Consider the following 22,679-nt stretch of genomic DNA (forward strand, 5'->3'; position numbering starts at 1 on the left):
CTGGGTTTGATTCCCAGTCAGGGCACATAGGAAAGGTGACCGTCTGCTTCTCCACCCTTTGCCCCTCCTCTTTCGCTGTCTCTGTCTCTATCTCTATCTCTGTCTCTATTTCTTTCTCTATCTCTATTTCTATTTCTATCTCTTTCTTCCTTTCCTGCTGCTATGGCTTGATTGATTTGAGCACATCTGCCCTGGGCACTGAGGATGACCCCAACAAGCCTCTACCTCAGGCACTAAAAAGTACTTGGTTGCCTGTGGCCCCAGATGGGCAGAGCATTGGCCCCAGACTGGGGGGAGGTTGCTGGGTAGATCCTGGTCGGTGCTCATGCTGGAGTCTGTCTCTGTATCTCCCCTCCTCTTGCTTTAAAGAAAAAAAATAAAGAAGAAAATAATTTTGCCCTGGCTGGATAACTCAGTTGGTTTAGAGCAGGGATCCCCAAACTTTTTACACAGGGGGCCAGTTCACTGTCCCTCAGACCGTTGGAGAGCCGCCACATACAGTGCTCCTCTCACTGACCACCAATGAAAGAGGTGCCCCTTCCGGCAGTGCGGTGGGGGCGGATAAATGGCCTCAGGGGGCCACAGTTTGGGGACGCCTGGTTTAGAGGTGGCTGATTCAATCCCTGGTCAGGACACATACAGGAACAGATGTTTCTATCTCCTGCTCTCTCTCTCCCGTAGTCTCTCTAAAATCAATAAAATAAACATTTTTTTAAAAAAAAATAATCATTTTCAATTCAAATTGACTTCTTTGTAACTCATTGAAATACATTCACTGTAAAGGCCTGCTAGTGGATTAGTGAGAATCAGCTTGCTTCCACTGTTACGAGGTTTTCACGAGCAACTAACTGTTCATGTGTTCTTACACAGAGCACTTTGCTAAGATGCTAGTGAAAATAATACTGGTTTTCTGAGGACCGTTTCTAAACTCAGATGAAGTTCCAGGCGTGGAGTAAGGAGATGAGGGTTAGGTTAAGATGATGGCCCTGATGATAATATATACCAGGATGATCTATATACAACAATTTCTGAGTAATAGTGATTTTTTTAGGCCAAAAATTGACATCTGCCCATTAATAAATAAATTAAAATGTTTGTTTTTAGCAGCCGTCGAATATTGTATAGTTATCTTAATTATGATTAATGAAATAACTAAATGAAGAAGGGTAGTTCATTACTCCTATAATTTTTCATTTTAGTTACAGCATGTGATAGTTCACCACCAATTGGTCAAGAATATATTTTGGTAAACCATTGTGAGTGGAGTTTCTTCTTTGAACTCCAAGAAATTAGTGAACTCTAGTGGACTTTTTAATTTGCCTTTATTACCTTTTTTTTTTTCAGTTAAATTGCTATGTCCAAGTAAGTGTTCTCTGAAATGTGAAACTTATTTGCTCAAGAGGCTTATGATAAAGCTATGTTGATAAATTGAGTGTAGCTTTCATTGTTATTCCTTGATAAGGCTTATCTGAATAAAGAGTTGTTCCAAGTTGTTGATAACTTTATATGGTATATTTTTCTTTCCTATTTTAAAACAAGACTAAAAATTTAAAGTATGCATTGTGTATCTTTTTTCAGTACCATAAGTCCTAAAATTACCCCATGTATAAGACGCACCCCCCCCCCATCTGGGGCCTAAAAACTGGGTGTGTCTTATACAGTGGTTATAGATTTTTTTTACTTGCATTTCCCACTTTTTCGCGCTTGTTTTTGCACTCATTGTTGAAGACCATGATTTGTCATCAGGCACAGATGAGGACAAGCTAATGGATGGGAGTTTTAATAGTGATGAGGAGTTGTATGAATTTTATGATGAATAAAACTTGAGTTCAATGACTTTCTGTAACACACTTATTTTTCAAATTTTGGGCCCCGAAATTAAGGTGCGTCTTATACATGGGAGCGTCTTATACATGTGGAAATACAGTATACCATTTTGTACAAGTTTTTAATATACTGCTCACAAAAATTAGGGGATATTTCAAAATGAATATGAAACTAAAAAAAGAAGCACTTGATTTTTTTAATTAAACAAGAACATCAGAAAAGCAAATGACAAATCAAAGAAAGTTATTTGATTATGCAAATAAGATGCAAAACGAACTTTTATTTTATTGGTGAAAATGCACCATACAAAAGGCTGAAAGTACTGGAGTATCTCATGTTCCCTGATCCCCTAATTTTTGTGATCAGTGTATTTTATTCCCTTATATAAGAATAAACTTTAAGTCTTAAAAATAAACCATTTGACAAGTTTCTAATAACCATTTTCCTAATTATAAAGAGAATTCTATTTCTAATCTCAGACCTGAAAGTAAGCAGGAACCCGTGAAAACGGAAATGGGCCCTCCACCATCTCCAGCGTCCACCTGCAGCGATGCCTCCTCGATCGCCAGCAGTGCATCGATGCCGTATAGTAAGTTTTATGTGTGGTGCACGCTGGCCAGTTGCTTTCTGATTTGAGGCAACTCCTACCATTTGTAATATTTTTTTATATAAATTGTGTTTCTGCTGGTTTGATTTTTTTGGTGCATGTGTGGCTTTATTTAAATGAAGAAATATTGTTTACAGTGCTGACTATTTCTCTTGTCTTTGAGCATTATAATTTTTTACAATATGTGAAACTCATTGCAGTAATAGCATTAAATAACTCCACTACCATGATATCTTCCCAGCTTTTTGAGAATGTTACTGTAAACTGGCTATGGCTCAGTCACAACTTTTGCTTAGAATTTGTAGAATTTATAAACCTAGACTTACTGTTGCACTTGAGATTTTAAGAGTTGTTTTTTTTAAACACCTCACCATAAATGTATTTTACAGTATAGTTGCTTTGCAGTTGAAATTGAAAGTTAAACTTTAATAGCTATGCGATAGTTTTAAGAACAGCCCAACACATCTTTCTTTTTAAAAACCTTGTGCAGGTAGCCCTAATTTTGAGGGTCCAAAATGCTTTGCAATTCTTCCTTGCACTTGGTTGTAGTAGTGTTAATATTGTTAGACATTTAACTAATAAGGCTGTTTTTCACTATGAATTCATTAGAAGTGGAAGTTGATCATAAGACCTCAATTTAGAAGGCAGTAGTTCGTGAAATTTTAATTTATATATTTAAATTATGTATCCCTTTACAAATGATCTTTTTTTCATATATTTAGATGAAATCTATAAAGTCTCTTTTACATTTTCTTTTTGGTACTTACCATTTTGTTGTTGTCTAAGAACGACGACGGTCCACCCCTGCCCCAAAAGAGGAGGAAAAAGTGAATGAAGAGCAATGGTCTCTTCGGGAAGTCGTTTTTGTGGAAGATGTTAAGAATGTTCCTGTTGGCAAGGTGGGTTCAGAATATCTGAGAATTAATTACTAATAGAATTTAAATGGTATTGGTTATCCAAGAATTTATGGTTGGTGAGTGTTCATCATTCTTTCTTCAAAGCTCCTTTATTTCTCACCTTCAGTGATCTCTTTAAGTCCCATCTCTTAAACTGATGCAGGTGTCTCCTCGTATGTGTGACAGATAAACAGATAGTTATTATGTTTTTCCTTTGTTATTTATTTATTTATTTAAGTTGCCAGAAGGGAGACAGAAGGACAGACTCCCGCATGAACCCCTACCAGGATCCACCTAGCAAGCCTCCTACAGGCTGATGCTCTGCCCATCTTGGGCTGTTGCTTGGCAACTGAGCTATTTTTAGCACCTGAGTCAGGAGGTTCCAGGGAGCCTCTTCAGCACTGGGGCCACTGCTTGAATCAATTGAGTCATGGCTGTGGGAGAAAAAGAAAGAGAGAGAAGGGAGAGACAGGGGGGTGGTGGTATGTGGAGAAGCTGATGGTCACTTCCCCTGTGTGCCCTGACCAGAAATTGAACTCAGAAATCCACATACTATGGTTTTCCTTTAGCGTTTTTACTATGATGCTTTTTAAAACTATGTTATTTTGGAATAATTTTAGATTTGCAGAAAAGTTGCAAAAGAGGTATTTTAGGAGGTATATTACTTTATTTTTATTTATTTTTTTATTTTTTCTTTTTTTCTTTTACAGAGACAGAGAGAGAGTTAGAGAGAGGGATAGACAGGGACAGCCAGACAGGAACGGAGAGATGAGAAGCATCAATCATTAGTTTTCGTTGCGCATTGCAACACCTTAGTTGTTCATTGATTGCTTTCTCATATGTGCCTTGACCACGGGCCTCCAGCAGACCGAGTAACTCCTTGCTTAAGCCAGCGACCTTGGGCTCAAGCTGGTGAGCTTTCGCTCAAACCAGATGAGCCTGCACTCAAGCTGGCGACCTTGGGGTCTTGAACCTGGGTCTTCTGCATCCCAGTCCGATGCTTTACCCACTGTGCCACCGCCTGGTCAGGCCAGTATATTACTTTTTGATATGCTTTATTCTTTGAAACTATTAAACAGTTCTAATGGAGATCATCTTCCATAACATTTTAAAATCTTACTATTCCGAGTCATGTTTTACTTTGTCTTTTGTTCTTCCTGGAGAATGTCTTCTAGGAAACCAAGTTAGTAGAATCTACCAGCTGGAATGCCATTAATTTCACTTCTCTCCACATAGACTTAAAACCAAAGTGAATATCTGCAAAGTAAAGTTTTTCCTGATTACTCATTAACTTCTGAAATATTATGATCTTTCATTTGTACTTAAAGGAAATAGTAGATACACCGTGCTCTGCAATTTACAAAGACCTTTTTCATACTCTATTCCATTTGTCTCAGAGTAGAACTGTAGTTTGTGGACAGCTTTCTTCTCCTAAGATCTCACTGTCTCAAAATCAAAAGCAGTATGTAGTAGAGATGGGACTCAGTATTCTGGTTTCAAATCCTATACTTGTCTTCCTGTGCATTACACTATACACCTGTTTTTCTGATATGGTAGCCTCTAGCTGTATATGTGGCTAATTAATTTCAGTAAAATTAAATAACACTAAAACGAGCTCCTCAGTCAACAGAAGCTCCATTTCAAGTGCTTAGTAGCTGCTAATGGCTGTCCTGTTGGATAATGCAGGTAAAGACATTAGCATCATTGCAGAAGTTCTTTTGCATTACGGGGCACTAAACTATTAAAGAAGGATTTTGTGGATTATACTTAACTTTTTTATTTGGTTGCTAAATATCCACAGACTAATTACTGGCTATGTGGGTTAATTTTTCTTCAGAAAAAAAGCCTTAAATAATAACAACAACAAAACTTTGTTGAGTCTGTTCAGGTTAATTTTATAGCGTGATGATTATTGAAGAAACATACTCATAAGGAATTAGATGCCTCAATGTTATATTGATTTAATGAATATCATTTGCATATTGATTTCATATAAATTATTAATACTTAGCATATTTACCTGTATTTTTAGGTTTTAAAAGTGGATGGTGCCTATGTTGCTGTCAAGTTTCCAGGGACGTCCAGTAACACGAACTGTCAGAGCAGCTCGGGCTCTGATGCGGACCCTTCCTCTCTCCTGCAGGACTGTCGGTTACTTAGAATTGATGAACTGCAGGTAAGTGTGGAGGACTCCCTGAGCGGGTGAATATGGGGACTGACTCCATGTTACAGATTTTTGAGGATGTTACAGAATTTTAGAATAAGTTCCTTTTGTTTCATTTAGGTTGTCAAAACTGGTGGAACACCAAAAGTTCCTGATTGTTTCCAAAGGAGTCCTAAAAAGCTTTGTATACCTGAAAAAACAGAAATATTAGCAGTGAATGTAGATTCCAAAGGTAAAGATTCTGTAGATTTTTCAAATGGCATCATCAGTATTCCCTTAACACGTGGGCAGTAAATGAACAGAATGAAGTGGTTTGGGGCACTTGACAGCTGTTTTTCCCTGTGTATATTGTAATGGAATAAAGTGTGTCTTGTTGGAATTGATTTACAAATGTAGCCAGAGAGGTCAAAATTTGGAAGAGATTAAAGACATGTAACACTTTTCTTTTATATTTATATGTTTCTGAAGGTGTGCATGCTGTTTTGAAGACTGGAAATTGGGTACGGTACTGTATCTTTGATCTTGCTACAGGAAAAGCAGAACAGGAAAATAATTTCCCTACAAGCAGCATTGCTTTCCTTGGTCAGAATGAGAGAAATGTAGCCATTTTCACTGCTGGACAGGTACAGAGGCTTATTTTTGCTTTTGAAAAGTGACATGACAACATTGTTATTTTTTGTGGAGCTTAGAGTCTGACTCTAATTTGTTTGTTAAACAATTGGAAAATTTAGAATGTTCAGCTCATTTGAATACTAGATTTCTTATTAGATCATTATTACTAGCATATCTATTACTAGTATAATTTAAAAAACAGATGTACCTATTGTAAAAATCAGATAATACATTTTTATTGGTAACAAATTTTAGTATTTTTTCTCTGTTATAGGAGTCGCCTATTATTCTTCGAGATGGAAATGGTACTATCTACCCAATGGCCAAAGATTGCATGGGAGGGATAAGGGATCCAGATTGGCTTGATCTTCCACCTATCAGTAGTCTTGGAATGGGTGTACATTCTTTAATAAATCTTCCTGCCAATTCAACAATCAAAAAGAAAGCTGCTATTATCATCATGGCTGTAGAGGTAATGTGACTTGAAACTACTTGGTATTTGAACTCATAAGACTCTGCTAGTGGCCAGGGAAACAGTCTTGAGTAGATTGTTCATCTTCCCTTCCCTACAGGAGCTAGTCTATTAGGAGAAGAGAGATGAGTAAATCAGTGATTACATGTATTTTAAGTGTTTTGAGAAAGCATGCACAATGGGGAAATATGAAAATCAGACTGACTGTGGAGAAAGCTTCTCTTAGAAGGTGATGCTTGTACGAGCTCTGAATAATCAGATAGTGGTCTCCTAGATGTGAGATGAAGGTGGGAGGTGTTATCAGGGATTGGGGGAACAAGTATGTTCTTTTGATAGCACCAGGAGTGGGCTCATAAAGATCAGTGAGTGGTACTGATAAGTCTGGAGGAAGGCACTAGGGTGTCTTGTGTGCTAACCTAAGGGGTGTGAGAGTTCCCCTGGAAGCTAGGAGAAGGAATGTAAGCTGGCCTTTCCCAAGGAAGAGAGCAGCAGATGGAGAACAGAAGTTGAGAGGCCAGATAAAAAGGCTAATACAATTATCTGGGTAAGAAATGAAGTAAGCTTGAACTCTTGGAAATGAGAAAGAGGGGGTAGATTTGAGAGATATTAAGGAAACAGAAGCTATAAAGTATAATGACTGGATGCCAACAGTAAATGAAAGGAAGGATTTGAGAAGCCTATGATTTGGGTGTGGTTGATGTGGAGAGGAAACAGAAGGAGGAACAAATGGAATAAGGGGAGAGGATGAGTTTAATTTTAAACATGCTGCCGTTGAGGTATTTGTTAGATGTGGAGATAACACCATTGGAAGTAATTGGAGCAATCTGAGCAGAAATTGACCTGATGTGACTTAGGGATGATCATTGCTTACATGCTAAGAGTACTAGGGGACAGGGTAGAAGCAGGGAGACCAGATAGGAGTCTATTAAAGTAATCTAGGTGGAAGGTGGAGTTGGTTTGGTCCAGGAGGTACAGTTCTGAGTGAGAAGTGATTGGATTCTGGATTTATGTTTTAAGGTAGAGCCAACAAAATGTGCTTATGGCTAAATATAGGATGTCAAATAGAGGTAGCAAGAGGACAAAAGGTACTTGAAGAATTAAATTGCCATTTTTAGAGATGAAGACTGTAGGAAAGGTGTTTGTTTTTTGATGTGTTAGATTTAAGATGCCTGTCAGATATCGAAGAGGAGATGATGCATAGACTTAGATGTGTAAGTCTGAAGACCAGGAGAGAAAGGACAACCTGAAGAAATATACTTAGGAGTTGCCAGTGATAGTTAAAGGAATTCTAATGAATAATATAATATTATGAAGCTTATGGAGAAGAGTAAAGGTCTAAGGACTCAGCCAAGAGATAGTCCCAGCATTTATTTATTTATTTTAAAAATTTGTATTGATTGATTTTAGAGAGAGACAGAGAGGGAGGAACATTGATTTGTTGTTCCACCCATCCATGCACGTGTTGCTTGACTTCTGGTATGTACCCTGACCAGGGATCGAACCTGCAACCTTGGCAAATTGGGACGATACTCTAACTGAACTCAACCTGGACAGGGCCAGTCCCAGTATTTAAATGCTAAGATGATAACAAAGAACCTGCATAAAAGACTGAAAACTAGAATGAGTACTGTCTTGGTGTCTAATTCATTGCCATTCTTGCCACTTAAAATTTACTGCTCTGTGACGGAATGTTGTTGCCATTTATTTATTATACAGTTTGTACTATCTTTTTTGCATTCAGCCTCCTCCACTCATTCTTATTACTTAAAATGCTGTTGTAGGCATTTGATTCTATGACCTGTATACTTACTTTGTCAGCATCCCAAAGGGAAATATAAAATGTGTCCTTAATTCCATGGGTAGGGTTAAAGTGTATCATTTATCTTTGTACCTCAGTGACTAGGACTTGGTTCATAGTAGACATGCAAGAATTATTTTTAGTGAACTCTCCATGAATTTTACTATAAGAATAAGTGATGAATACAACATACAGTGATACAAAATAAATTTTTTTGCTTGTAACACATTGAGTGTGGTATTAATACTCTCAGTGTGAGAGCCCGTGTATGTATAGTATTGCAGGTTGGAGATGGAATTTCCCTGTAGAGTAGCTGCTTCCAACCAAATGATTGGCTAATTGCTTGAAACATTCTGTGTCACAGCTGTGTGCAGCAGAATATTTTGATTTTTGTTTCTTTTAAAAGTACTGTGCTTCTTGTTCTTTGGATAGACTTTTACATGTTTTCTCAACATACTGATTAATGCATATATGTTGCCAGTCTTTGGTAAGGTCAGTCTTATGTGGCTCACCTCATATTCTTGAACTGGATAGAGATTATAATTTATAGGGTCACCTCAGGGTCTTAGTTTTAGTTCCACAATCAAAATGACCTATCTCACAAGTGGCAGATAATGAAAATAGTTCGTTGTATTTTCTTGTACCCCTCACCATTCCACATTCTCCTCCTTCCTGTGAGCTGGGGGAAGGGACGGGCTATTGAAGCAGTTTGGGAGGAGGTGGAAGTTGTTCAAATGCATCTTTCTTCCCTCTTCCCTTTGTATTTCCACATATTCTTTTCTCACCTGCTTTCTTCTGGCAGTTTCTAATTCTAGTTAAAATGAACAATATTACTTGTTTTCCAGAACTAATGCTTTATATTCATTCCATGTAATATCCTATAACTATAGTCTTACATTCTGAAAGAAGTCCATTCTTTGTTATTTTCATGCTGTGGCTTAGTCTGTTCAGACTGAGTAGCTTATAGACAACAGAAATTTATTTCCCACATTTCTGGAGGTTGGAAGTCCAAGATCAAGGCTTGGGCAGATTTGGTGTCTGGTGAGGCCTGCTTACCCTCACATGGTGGAAGGGGAGAACTCTGTTTCTTCAGCCTTTTTAAAGTGCATTAATCTCATTCATGAGAGCTCTACTGGATAATCTAATCACTTCCCAAAGGTCCAGCCTCCAAACACCGTCACATTGGGGATTAGGTTTCAGCATTTGAATTTTGAGGATACACAAGTATTCAGTCTGTAGCATGCTGTTTCTCAGCTTATTAATGGTATGTTTTAATACTTTATCGGTATTACCATGTCTTTGACAATGAAGGATATTTTTGTCACTTTTGGGAATTGCGTGAGTCATGACTTCAGAAGAGTTGAAGGTTTGGTTTTCATGTACCACAGTGTGATATAACCTTTAAGAAAAGGGTGTGAGTAGGCTTGAATAAAATGTATACCCTTTGCTTACTCGGGTAAGTGAATTCTTCCTGCATTTTACTGTAAGAATAAGTGACAAAATAAACTTTTTTGCTAGTAACACATTAGGTGCGGTATATGATACACTCAGTAATAACTAGGGTTCTAATTTGATAGTTATATATACAAAATATGGCCTGTAGGCCAAATCCAGCTGCTACCATTCAGTTGTGCCTTGTATATGACTGCTTTCCCACTGTAGCCACAGAGTTGAGTTTGTTGCAAAAGTTAAAACTACTCATCGGTTCTTTAGAGAAAATTTACCCACCTTTTCCCATTCCTGTCAATTGTGTACTCTATTTAAAGGGTGCCCTTAAACAGCTCCTTTTGCCAGGTTACCTAAAACTGTCTTTACTTATTTGCAGAGCTGATTCTAATCTTTTGTTGGCCATGAGAAATTTTTGACGTGTAATATTATTTAGGTTTATTGAAGTTTTTCCCCTAATTTTCCTGATTACAGAAACAAACCTTAATGCAGCACATTCTACGCTGTGACTATGAAGCCTGCCGACAATATCTTCTGAATCTTGAGCAAGCAGTGGTTTTAGAGCAGAATCTACAGATGCTACAGACATTCATCAGCCACAGATGTGATGGAAATCGAAATATTTTGCATGCTTGTGTATCAGTTTGCTTTCCAACCAGCAATAAGGAAACCAAAGAAGAGGAGGGTAAGATTAAAAACTATATCAAAGTGTTTAAAGGAGAATTTTAGGCAATTTTGAAAATATAACAACTATTAAAAAAATCACTGTAAAGAATTTATAGTACTTCTTCTCTGTTTTGTAAAATCTAGGATTTTTGACATTCTCAGAAGGTAAAAATTCCTGTCCTGTTATTAGGATGACTGTGTGATGTAAGCAAAACAAATTTTATCAATGTGTTTTTGTTGCCTAGGGTTCTATTTTCTGTGATATATACACAACCTGTATGTGTAATACAGAGCTTTATTGATTTTTATAACTGCAGGTGACTTTTTACCATGAGAATTATTTAGCAAATGAAGGCAAGTTATATTAAGACAACCTTTATCCCAATTTTTAGAATACAGAGGGGGAAATAACTGAATGAGTTGTTAGTTTTTTTTGGAAGAGTAAATAAGTATTTTTGCCTTCAATTTTTAAGTTACTGAATGAAGGGGGAAACTGAAAACCTAAAATGCAAATGTGTAATTTATATTGTTTTTTCCTTATTTTGAATTCTGCCATTGACTCTTTAGGAACCGTATTTTGAATAGTGGTTTGAATGAGTATATAAACTAAGGTTGAGGTACTGACTTGTGGGTTTTTATCTTCCTTGGTAGTGAATTCTGTATTTCATTCTGCTTGTGAGTAACTATTGTATGTGTGTGTGTGTGTGTGTGTGTGTGTGTGTGTGTGTGTCAGAGTCAGAGAGAGGGACAGATAGGGATAGACAGACAGGAAGGGAGAGATGAGAAGCATCAGTTCTTTGTTGAAGTTCCTTACTTGTTCAGTGATTGCTTTTTCATATGTGCCTTGACTGGGGGGCTACAGCAGAGCGAGTGACCCCTTGCTCAGGCCAGCGACCTTGGGGTCATGTTTATGATCCCATGCTCAAGCCTGATGAGCCCACGCTCAAGCCGGTGACCTTGGGGTTTTGAACCTGGGTCCTCTGCGTCCCAGTCGGATGTTCTCTCCACTGTGTGCCACCCCCTGGTCAGGCTATTATTTTTCACCTTTAGGGATTGAAAAGTAAAGCAGAATGAAGAAATAATTCCTATATTAAAGGTCATAGTTCAATCTATCTTAAGTATTTATTACTCTAGGGAGAAAATTTTAAGGTATTATCTCTAGTATATGAATTAGAGCACTAAAATACAAGGCAGTTAGCATTTAATGACCTGTACATACTTAATCTCTTAGTTATTTTTGAAGTTTAAGTTGATCCTAATATTTCTCTTGTGTTTCAGAAGCAGAGCGCTCTGAAAGAAACACATTTGCTGAAAGGCTTTCTGCTGTTGAGGCCATTGCAAATGCAATATCAGTTGTTTCAAGTAATGGCCCGGGTAATCGGGCTGGATCATCAAGTAGCCGAAGGTAATGTGATTTTTACCAGGAATGTTTAATTGGCAGAAACATAACCCAAGTACAGAAATAAATATATCTCTTACCTATCATCTGCATGAATTGGTGGGTCCATTTCTTTTGTTTTTATTCCCCCCAGTAGCACCCTGGGAAAAATATAATATCTACTTAGAATGTAAGTGTAGAATAGGATCTAGGATGCTTAAAAATTTTGAGATAATTTAGACAAATAGTTCAAACTTGATTCTGTGAATGTGTTTTAAATTTATCATTTTTGTTTCCTAGGAAGTTATTTTCTTAAGTTGGAGAACAACTAATAACAGTAATTGAAAGAACCTCAATCTTTTATTTTCAGATTGCTTATTTAGGTCAACTTCTCTGGGAAATTAATCTGGGAAGAAACAAAAGGCAGGTGGTGTATATTATGAATGTCTGATAGAAATTTCAGGCTTTGTGAGTTTTGGGATGGACAAAGCATAAAGCACATTGTGAATAGGTGACAAAGCTAAAGAATTTAGGATATAGTTGTTTTTCTGAAGAAAAAGCACATTTATATTAGACATGACAGCCAAAATTATTGGGTGCTTGACAGATCATTAAAGGAAGCACTGCTCACTGTGCTAATGTGATATAGTTATAAAGTCTACTCAAAATGAAGTCTCTTTGCTTATTTTCTGTTCCATATTTAACTTTCCCTTTAAAAATGATTCTTTTAAAATTGATACCAACTTGATAGCTTCCCAGGTTCAAAAACATCCTGAAATGAGATTTATCAGAAACTATTTTTTGGGTGACCAAATTATAATTTCAAATAGCATAAAAACATTATGTAGATGATACAAAAATGAAAATGATGATCAGTTTATTTATTTAGGATTACATTAAGTAGACAAAGTATTTGGTCTAAAATGGAGAACAACTTAAATTCTTCATGAATAAATTAGTGTCTGAATTATTTCAGGTATTTCATTTCCTCAGGGAAAATACAGGTGCAAATCAAGTTGGACTCTGATATGGTTGGTCCAATGCCAGTGCTGCCATCTTTTTTTCATTTAAGGATTATTTTGAAGGCAAAGACTAAAAGGAGCTTCAAGAGTGGGTGATGTGTTGCTCACAGAAATAATTTGCAGAGTAAGCTCCTTTGAGGCATTTGCCGAAGATTTCACTGCAGTGCTCTTAACCATTTCAAACTCAGGGCTGCCGATTGAACAGATGAAAGCACAGGAGTCTTATTATCCACGCCGGGCAGTAGGAAGTCCACAGACTCTGCTTCATTGAAGTGAAACCCTCCTCTAGCCTACAATGGATTTTCTAGGCGATGCCCCTTGATGAGTATGCAGGCTGGGATTCATGAGCTGTAAGCTCAAAACTGATGCAGTTTCAATGTTGACTGGAGTACTGTTAACCTTCAGATGATGATTTGACTCAGAAGTTTTGTTATGTGACTCAATAGTTCCTGAGTACAAAGGGCAGATTTAGTGGAAAGCTTGTTGATGCATCTGATTGCAGGTGTATGTACTCTAGAGATTGTTAATCTGGAAGACACATGACCTTCGCTTTTTTGTCACAGTGGTATGTTTGAACATGACTGGATTCTAAGGCTTCTGTAGCATGGATATAACGTGCTTACAAAGAGGAAATTACATCATCCTTGAATTCTTCCATATTGTCAGAAAATACGATGACTTCCAGGCAAGCCTATACGAAGAAATGTCAAAACTCTGAATCTTAGCAGCCAAGGTGGTATCTCCTCAGTATTGTCCTCAGCCACTGAGGATACAGGTGAATCTTCATGAATTGTGTACAACATCTTGAAGAATAATTTTCTTTTTTTTGTTTTTAGTTTTTGTTTTTAAAGCATCTATATGAGGAGCTGGGCACTGTACTTAAAAATGTTCCCAAGACCTAATGAAGAAAAGAGGTTAAGGACAACTTTTTTAATGACAAGGAATGGTCCCCTCACTTAGTATTGAATTGACTACATCACAACAACAAAGTTGGGAGTTTGCAAGTTCAAGATGAGACTGTGGTCTCTATTTATCTTCACTTATTCTTAATCTAAGATAGGACTTGGAGAATAGCCCACATATGTTTTGTTTGGCCTATGCAATGTTAAATTTTTTTTCTTTAAAATTTGAATGCCTTTAGATGAGCATGTGTACCTCTAGTTTGCAATCACCCTTATTTCTTACCCCTGACTGCCCTGTCCTCAGCTGATTTTATCTTCTGGGCCCAGTAGGCATTGAGTTTGTGACCTTGGGATAGCCTTCTTGGAAAGCCCAAAACAAGCATTTATTAACAGGTTATTTGCAGTGCCTCCCAATTATTGCTGATTTTCTCTCTCTCTTTCTCTCTCTGTTTTGAGTAAGACACATTAGGATACTATGTCTATGTTGAGCTTAGTTGAAATTGTGTAGGAGTATCACACACCGTGTGCACAGTCACCCTGGTGTGTGATGTTACTGGTAAGGAGCCTGCCTTCTCTGTGGGTGATGTCTTTGGACAGGAACGTGACTTCAACTGAAATAATCACTCTGACCTGCTCCCATCCATATTTTAAAACTCTTAAACTCAGATTTCTAAATTGGGAGAGAAGAGACATTGAAACCATAAAAGAATCAACTAGAGGTATTTTAAAATAGTGACTATTACAATAACTAAGATACTATTTGAGACACTAAAACTTACTGTAAAGTCTTCCAAAGAATGTTTCTGTTCCCAAAGGTGCATCATCATGCAAAGCCTGTAAAATAGACATGTTCTTGAAAGTAGCATCTAAAAGAAATGCTTTAACTAGAAATTTCCTTATAAAATCGAAAATGTATTCCTATGGAAAAACACATTTACTCTAGGATTAATTACTTATAATTAGAGATTCAAACATTAATTAAAATCTTTCTAAATTACTTGTAGACATAGTAATAATGCTCATGGTAAGGTGTTAGGTCTTTCAAATCAGGAAGATCATGTCTTTGGGATTAAATCTGCAAGGGAGGATGAAATCCTTTATGTGTTGCCCGGCCCTTAAAATTTATTTTTTATTTTTTACTCATTTAGAAGCTCTAAAATTATGTCCGAGTTGAAGGGATTTGCCTCATGTGCTGTCTCTTAATCGCTATTTTGTTTTAGTTTTGTAGCCTTTGTAAGCTTTTATTTAGAAGTACAGATTTTTGTATAGGTAGGTAGTTACCAGTTCCCCTAATGAGGTTTGTGTTTATGATTATTTCTTTTTAGTGATGTGCACATCTGTGCAGTATTTTTTTTATTTTTATAGCAGGAGCAAAAAAGATCATGCCCAGACATTAATCTAACAACACATTTTTACAAGCTCCAGTTTCGTTCATTAATTTCCTTGGGATGCAAGTTGTATGTTGGAAAAAAATACATTTTTTTGGTATAAAAAATAAATCTAAATTGGTCTTTGATTTAATCAAACTACATGCTCTGTCAATACTAGTTCAGTTGCTTTTGAGATCAGAAAAGGGATTAGTGGACTAAATCAGTCTACGCTAGTTTTGTGCTAATCAGTCTGTGTGCTGATGTCTATTATTAAACTTAATTCTTACTGATTATAAACGGGACAGAAAAATTTTTTGTTTTAATATTTAGTTCATTCGTCTTTACTGTATGAAAGATTATTTTCTAAACTTACTTCACCTCAACTTTTGTTCCCTGTGCTTAAGTTTGTGTGGGGGCTTAATATAGTGGATTTAATGCTGAACTGGGTACTAGGAGCCCCCAGTTTTATTTCTGTCCCTCACTGACTTACTCTGTGATTCCAGAATTGGCATTTGTACTTCACTGCCCTTGCCTGCAGTATTTGCTTTTAGAACAGACTTTGATCTCAGATGAGAAGTTCTGTGCACCTTTTTATTTAGTCACGGTAGTAAGTTTTGATTTTGTCCATATTCTTCTAGTTTGAGATTACGGGAAATGATGAGACGTTCGTTGAGAGCCGCTGGTTTGGGTAGACATGAAGCTGGAGCTTCATCCAGTGACCATCAGGATCCAGTGTCACCCCCCATAGCACCCCCTAGTTGGGTTCCTGACCCTCCTGCAATGGATCCTGGTAAGATCAGTTATTTTATTTAGTTTTACACAAAAGATAAGGTTATGAAAGAAAAGAAATTGAGTATTTTAATGGGATATTGAGAAATCTGAAATATTTAAAAGTAGACTAATATATATATATTATAAAGATTAGTTTAAGGGCTTTGTAATTTAAAATAAAAAATTCTAGAAACTCCTGTCAGGTATACCTCTTTTATTGAAATATTTCCATACTGGTAAGAAGTCACCTATAATACATCAAGATAAGTCAAGAAATTTCCCAATGGATTCCTCCTTTTATAGTTAGGAAAAGAAGTTTAAACTCAAACCTCTGTCAGGTATGTTTGGCTTGCACAGAAGAGCTTTAAGGCCAGTTAAGAGAACATGTTAGGGATATGTTGCCTATAATGATATACCTCCTGCTGTTCTGTTTACTGAAAGATGGTGACATTGATTTTATCCTGGCCCCTGCTGTGGGATCTCTTACCACAGCAGCCACTGGCACCAGTCAAGGACCCAGCACCTCCACCATTCCAGGTGAGAATCTGTACTACTTTATTTGCTTAGGCATTTGGAAGATAAGAGAATATACTTTGGAAATAAGTTTTATAGATCCACATTTTATCTCAAGGAGACTTTTAGCTTGAAAAGCATTCAATTCTCTTAATTATCTTCCATATGTCAGTGAAATTGTGGTTTGTATATACATTTCATTAGTTGAGATTTGTAAATAGTGTTAATGTGTTTAGATTTTTTAAAATTAGTAACTTATTACTAATACTAGAGTATTTTTCTGGTGGTTTTATTTAATAGATACTTGGTATATTATTCCAGAATAGTCTTTCACTCTGTTTTGTTTACTCTTGTTTTGTTACCAAATGGATCTGCTCAATTTCAGGTCCTTCCACAGAGCCATCTGTAGTAGAATCGAAGGATAGAAAGGCCAATGCTCATTTTATATTAAAATTGTTATGTGACAGTGTTGTTCTGCAGCCCTATCTACGAGAACTCCTCTCTGCCAAGTAAGAAGTTTAATATTGATATTTAAATTTTTGATGTGTGGGAGAGAGAGAGAAAGAGAAAGAGAGGCATCAACTCATTGTTTTACTTAGTTGTTCATTTAGCTGTGTACGTATTGATTGCTGATTGCTTTTCATACGTGCCCTGACTGGGGGTCACACCTGTATTGTCTGGCGTCCCAGGTCACTGCTTTATCCACTGTGCCATCCGGCCAGGGCTTAATATGCTTTTTTATTTAGAAATTAAGTTTAATGGGGTCACATTGATCAATAAAGAGTACATAGATTTTGGGTGAACATCTCAATAGCTTTGAACTGTTGATTGCATTGTGTACCCATCACCCAAAGTCAAATTAATATACTTTTGATAAGAAGATTCAGCTTCACTCCTTTTAAATTAGGTTGATCTTCTTGCAATGCATGACAAGTTATTTTATGTGAATTTAAAATAATTTATCAGAATCCAGCATTGTATTCTCTCTTATGGTGCTCTCTTCAGTGAAAGATGCCTTCTCCATAAAGTATAATGTACATTAAATGACTATAAAGTGACTTTATGTTAGCTTGACCTAAGTGTATATATGTTAAAAGATCACAGTGTTTCATTATTCTTAAATGTAAATCCATAAATTAGTTTTATCACTGTCACCTGGAGAACTTTAAGAACTATACAGATTATTTCCCAAGCTCCACTCTAGAAGTATGACTCAATAGGTCTAGGATGAGGCCTGGAATCAATTTTAAAACTGCATGGATGAGTCTCATGGTTTATTTGTAAATCTTTTTGGCTGCAGAATGCACCATCATGAGATTATACAGTGTTTTAATAAGTATTCTGTGGTAGTGCCTGACCTGTGGTGGCGCAGTGGATAAAGCGTCGACCTGGAAATGCTGAGGTCGCCGGTTCGAAACCTTGGGCTTGCCTGGTCAAGGCACATATGGGAGTTGATGCTTCTAGCTCCTCCCCCCTTCCCTTTCTCTCTCTCCTCTCTCTCTCCTCTCTAAAAATGAATAAATAAATAAAAAAGTATTCTGTGGTAAATGCTCATTAACCATTAGTAGATTATATTCCTGCTTTCAGCATGATTATTTTTTCTTATAAACTCATAACAATAAACATTTTTATAAAAATGAGCCATTATTCATGCCAGACTCTACTTCTTGTAGTAACTTTTTTTTTTTAATTAAGTGAGAGGTGGGGAGGCAGAGAGTCAGACTCCCACATGTGCCCGACTGAGAATCCACCCTCCTAGCCTTCTACCAGGCAGTGCTCTGCCATACTGGGCCAGTGCACCTGAGGCAAGGCCATGGAGTCATCCTCAGGGCCTGGGGCCACCTTTGCTTGTACCATTGGAGTCATGGCTATGGGATGGGAAGAGAGAAAGAGAGATTTGGGGGGGGGGGTGACGACCACAGATGAGTACTTCTGTGTGCCTTGACCAGGAATTGAACCCAGGATGTCTACACACCAAGCCAACACGCTGCCACTGAGCCAACCGGCCAGGGATGCTAAAAGCTTTTTAAGTAATAATTTATTTAATTCTCGTGATAATCATATGAGATAGAGCATATTCCTGTCCCCACATTTAAAAAATACTAAGTTTCAGAGCTCTTGCTGGTCTACAGTGTCACTAAAGGCTAAGAAAGGAAAAAAAGTGGTTCAGAGAGACAAGGATTCCACAGAGGTTGCCTTCTTTCTTAAATGAGATAATATGAGACCAGAAAATAACACCAGTGATTTTCTTTGGTGGGATGTGATTTAACAAAACATAACTAGCTTGTTGTTTCATCATTAACATGTATTTCTTTTATAATCACTAAGGGAAAGTAATTGATAATTTATATTTTTATGTACAATTTTTCTCATTTTAGGGATGCAAGAGGGATGACTCCATTTATGTCAGCTGTAAGTGGCCGAGCTTATCCTGCTGCAATTACCATCTTAGAAACAGCCCAGAAGATTGCAAAAGGTGATTTATTTCAACTCCTAAATGAGTTGCTTATTTTTTTAATTTGAATAGATTCTGTTCTGTACACATAACACCATAATTATTCAAACCTGAGGTCTGTATATAGAAATGGAACAGTTGATTAGAAACTATCAAGATAATTATTTTATGTTTGTATGTGTATAAAATCCATTTTTATACATTTTTCAAGTGTGTTATATTTTCTAACTTTCCATCAAAAAGCAGCTGGTATAAATTTCTTAAATTTTCAGAAATTATAGGCCATATATCTTATTGTTCTTCCTTCTGACTTGGAATTCCTGCTTAGTAGAAAGCATTAAGTAATATTAGTTCCTGTCATCTATCCTTTGAAAGATTAAAGTAGTTATCCTCTTTAAAATATTGGCTATAAATAGCTGATGTGATTGTCTCTGCTTTATTAAATAAAGCTAGGACTGGAATCCTAACTGCATAACCCTGAGCTCAGGACTCAGGTGGCTGATGTGTTGTCCATTTGCATTGTCCTCCATGTGGTTATGATATAATTACACTTGCTTTACTTTGCACCAGAAATAACTGGATTTGCTTGCCTGTTGACTTTGTCAATTTTTTATTAGTATTTAGTATTTTCTGGTTTATATTGCATAAATGTTAGAGTTTTTCCATTTGAGGAAAGTTGTGGATGGGTCTGATTAAGTCCTTTAATCTTTTTAGCTGAAGTATCTTCAAGTGAAAAAGAGGAAGATGTGTTTATGGGAATGGTTTGCCCATCAGGTACCAATCCTGATGACTCTCCATTATATGTCTTATGTTGTAATGACACCTGCAGTTTCACATGGACTGGAGCAGAGCACATTAACCAGGTAAGTTATTTTACATTTTCCTATTTCTGCTTTCTTCAAGTTTTCTGTTTTTCCCTTTGACCATCACTAGAATTACAAGCCTAATATTTCCTATTACTTTGAATTATAAAGTTCTCCAAAGAAAATTTTTATTTTACTCCTAAATAAATGAGGCAGAGGAGTTGATTCTAAACTTAGTTATGGGATATCATAAAAAGGAGAACTCCTCCCTGGGTAGTATAATCTGATCCACAACTCTTGATAAAGATTTTATAACTATTAATTCTTTTTTTGGGGGGGTGATATAAATTAATTTTGCCCTCCTGGTAATATTTGATTTGCACTTGTCTAATATAAAATGTATATTCACTGCACCCATCTATGACTCTTTCCAGAACACATTAATTTTGGATTGAATTGTTTTAGGAAATACTGGATATAATTATTATGATGAGCAATAGATAAATATTTTTAAGTATATCTTTTTAATTTTAGGACATTTTTGAGTGTCGAACTTGTGGCTTGCTGGAGTCACTCTGTTGTTGTACAGAATGTGCAAGGGTTTGTCATAAAGGTCATGATTGCAAGTGAGTACAGTCTAGTTTACTTTAAATATTATAAACTACTTAAATTCATATTGCTGCATTAAAATAATTTATATACAAAGTCATGTTTTGTTTTATAATTCAGAAAGCGTGAGGTTTTATCAACTTTCCCTCTTTAAAACCAATTTATACATTAAAATGTGGTTCTTGATTTAAAGTGTACTTTGAAATAAATGTTTGTTTGCTCTTTAAATAAAAGTAATGTGCAAAGGAATATGTGTGGTCATACATTGAGACTTTAAGCTTTTGAGATAAAGCTACAGGATGTTTTTGTATTCTCCAGCCAACGTCATAGGTCCCCTTAGCAGGGTTTAGTGGCAGGAAATCACATTAAAGGCATCATTGTGAGTGTTTGGCCTTGTGCCTCATTTACATCTTGAACTAAATGTAATAATCTTTAAATTCAGCAGTAGTTACCATGGCTAGTTTGTTAGTTTTCAGATCTAAGAAGCAGTGAAATAACCAGCACTAACATTTGCAGTGCCCCAGAATCTTGTAGGGACATCAGCTGTAACTGATACAGATGTGTAGATGCTATAGAGAAAATTGGTTTGTGAAAACCATTTATTCTGCTTTAAAATGAGTAATTATGTAGAACAAGTGGAAAATTTTTACAGATACTGTATTGATGCGTAGGATTTTTAAAAAAGGTTTTGGCTGTTTGTTTTTCTTATTTTAAACATCTAAACGTGGTAATCTGTACTCATTGATTGCTTACTAAGTGCACTGTTTGCCCTAGAAGCTAGGTGGATAGTCCCTGTCCTCACAGGGTTTGACAGTTCTGTCAGAGGACACAAGCAAGAAATATCTGTCCATAAGGGTATTGGGGTTCATTAGAAGCAAATAGAAAGATCACTTAAATTGAATTGGGGCTGTGGGCAAATAGGGAAGACATTCCAGAGCAAGTGGCTATACCTGAGTCATTTATAAGATTCCTTTTCTCATGAGAGGTTTGTGTTGCTTTATAGACTTTGTACCACTAAGTAATCCTTCTTGTTATGTATATTTTAACAGTTGAGGTTTACATTTAAAAGTCAAATGGGTTTAAAAGTCAATGGGTTCTATTTGGTTTTAATGAGTTATGCCTCCATAATTTCAGTATTGACCTTTTGTCTTTTTAAAATTTTTGAGTTTTTGTACTTGTGTATGAAATCTTTCTAGACTCAAACGGACGTCACCGACAGCCTATTGTGATTGTTGGGAGAAATGTAAATGTAAAACTCTAATTGCTGGACAGAAATCTGCTCGTCTTGATCTACTTTATCGCCTGCTCACTGCTACTAATCTAGTCACTCTGCCAAACAGCAGGCAAGTGGGGTTTTTAGGACATAAATTAGGTTGAAAAAGCACAGTACACACCCCCTCACAACAGTGTTCTGCTTTGCAGGGGAGAGCACCTCTTACTCTTTTTAGTGCAAACAGTTGCAAGGCAGACAGTGGAGCATTGCCAGTACAGACCTCCTCGAATCAGGGAAGATCGTAACCGGAAGACAGCCAATCCTGAAGGTGAGTAAATTTTACTATTATGACACATATGAAAAGCAAATGTTTATTTTTGTCTTACCTATTATTTCTTTTTTTTTAGATTCAGATATGCCTGATCATGATTTGGAGCCCCCCAGATTTGCCCAGCTTGCACTGGAGCGTGTTCTGCAGGACTGGAATGCTTTGAAATCTATGATTATGTTTGGGTCACAGGAGAATAAAGACCCGTATGTAGTCATTAAGTTCTTTTTTTAGATTTATGTATTCCCATGTTAGTGTGGGTGATTACAGTACGTTCTGTCTCTCCTTCCCCATCAAGCCTCAGCGCCAGCAGTAGGATAGGCCATCTGCTGCCCGAAGAGCAAGTGTACCTCAACCAGCAAAGTGGCACGATTCGGCTGGACTGTTTCACTCACTGCCTTATAGTCAAGTGCACAGCAGATATCTTGGTGAGTGAGGCCTTTGAATGTTTACTTACAAGCACATGAAAAGGGTGCTTTTCTCACTTAGCTTCCCATAATAGTCATTAGTCCAAATTCCTAAACACATCCTAAGCTCTAATTAAGCAGTACAGGGGGATGGAATTTATGGAGTGATTTAAATGTATCAGTTAACAGCAGTAGCTCCTTTCATTCTAAATAAATTCCTAAAATATGTTAAAAGTACAACAGTATAAAAAAATGTATGGAGCAGTGTTCAAAATTAACAGTAACTTGGTGCAAACTTTTTAAAGTACACCCTTTTTGGTGAAATTAGAAAAGAATATGAACCACAGAACCCAGTGCTGTTGAGATGATGGTAAAAAGAACATACCCGGCGGGGTGGCATTGCACTTGGTACTTAACTTA

At 36.7% G+C, this 22,679-nt stretch overlaps 1 protein-coding gene across 5 annotated transcripts in view; it reads left to right on the forward strand.

Annotated features, from left to right (window-relative positions):
• UBR5 (ubiquitin protein ligase E3 component n-recognin 5) overlaps positions 1-22,679 on the forward strand; it is a 146,796-nt gene that overhangs the window by 81,476 nt on the left and 42,641 nt on the right. For all 5 annotated transcript variants that reach the window (XM_066265918.1, XM_066265920.1, XM_066265922.1 and 2 more), the window contains exons 15-32: positions 2,307-2,416; positions 3,221-3,333; positions 5,363-5,506; positions 5,615-5,726; positions 5,963-6,117; positions 6,381-6,578; positions 10,297-10,507; positions 11,767-11,893; positions 15,799-15,950; positions 16,373-16,468; positions 16,830-16,953; positions 18,823-18,920; positions 19,614-19,762; positions 20,237-20,328; positions 21,508-21,654; positions 21,734-21,852; positions 21,932-22,058; positions 22,151-22,280. In XM_066265918.1, coding sequence (XP_066122015.1) covers positions 2,307-2,416; positions 3,221-3,333; positions 5,363-5,506; positions 5,615-5,726; positions 5,963-6,117; positions 6,381-6,578; positions 10,297-10,507; positions 11,767-11,893; positions 15,799-15,950; positions 16,373-16,468; positions 16,830-16,953; positions 18,823-18,920; positions 19,614-19,762; positions 20,237-20,328; positions 21,508-21,654; positions 21,734-21,852; positions 21,932-22,058; positions 22,151-22,280 — 2,404 coding nt within the window. The remainder of the gene's footprint in view (positions 1-2,306; positions 2,417-3,220; positions 3,334-5,362; positions 5,507-5,614; positions 5,727-5,962; positions 6,118-6,380; positions 6,579-10,296; positions 10,508-11,766; positions 11,894-15,798; positions 15,951-16,372; positions 16,469-16,829; positions 16,954-18,822; positions 18,921-19,613; positions 19,763-20,236; positions 20,329-21,507; positions 21,655-21,733; positions 21,853-21,931; positions 22,059-22,150; positions 22,281-22,679) is intronic.

The sequence above is a fragment of the Saccopteryx bilineata genome, chromosome 3 (assembly GCF_036850765.1).
Source record: "Saccopteryx bilineata isolate mSacBil1 chromosome 3, mSacBil1_pri_phased_curated, whole genome shotgun sequence".
NCBI lineage: Eukaryota > Metazoa > Chordata > Mammalia > Chiroptera > Emballonuridae > Saccopteryx > Saccopteryx bilineata.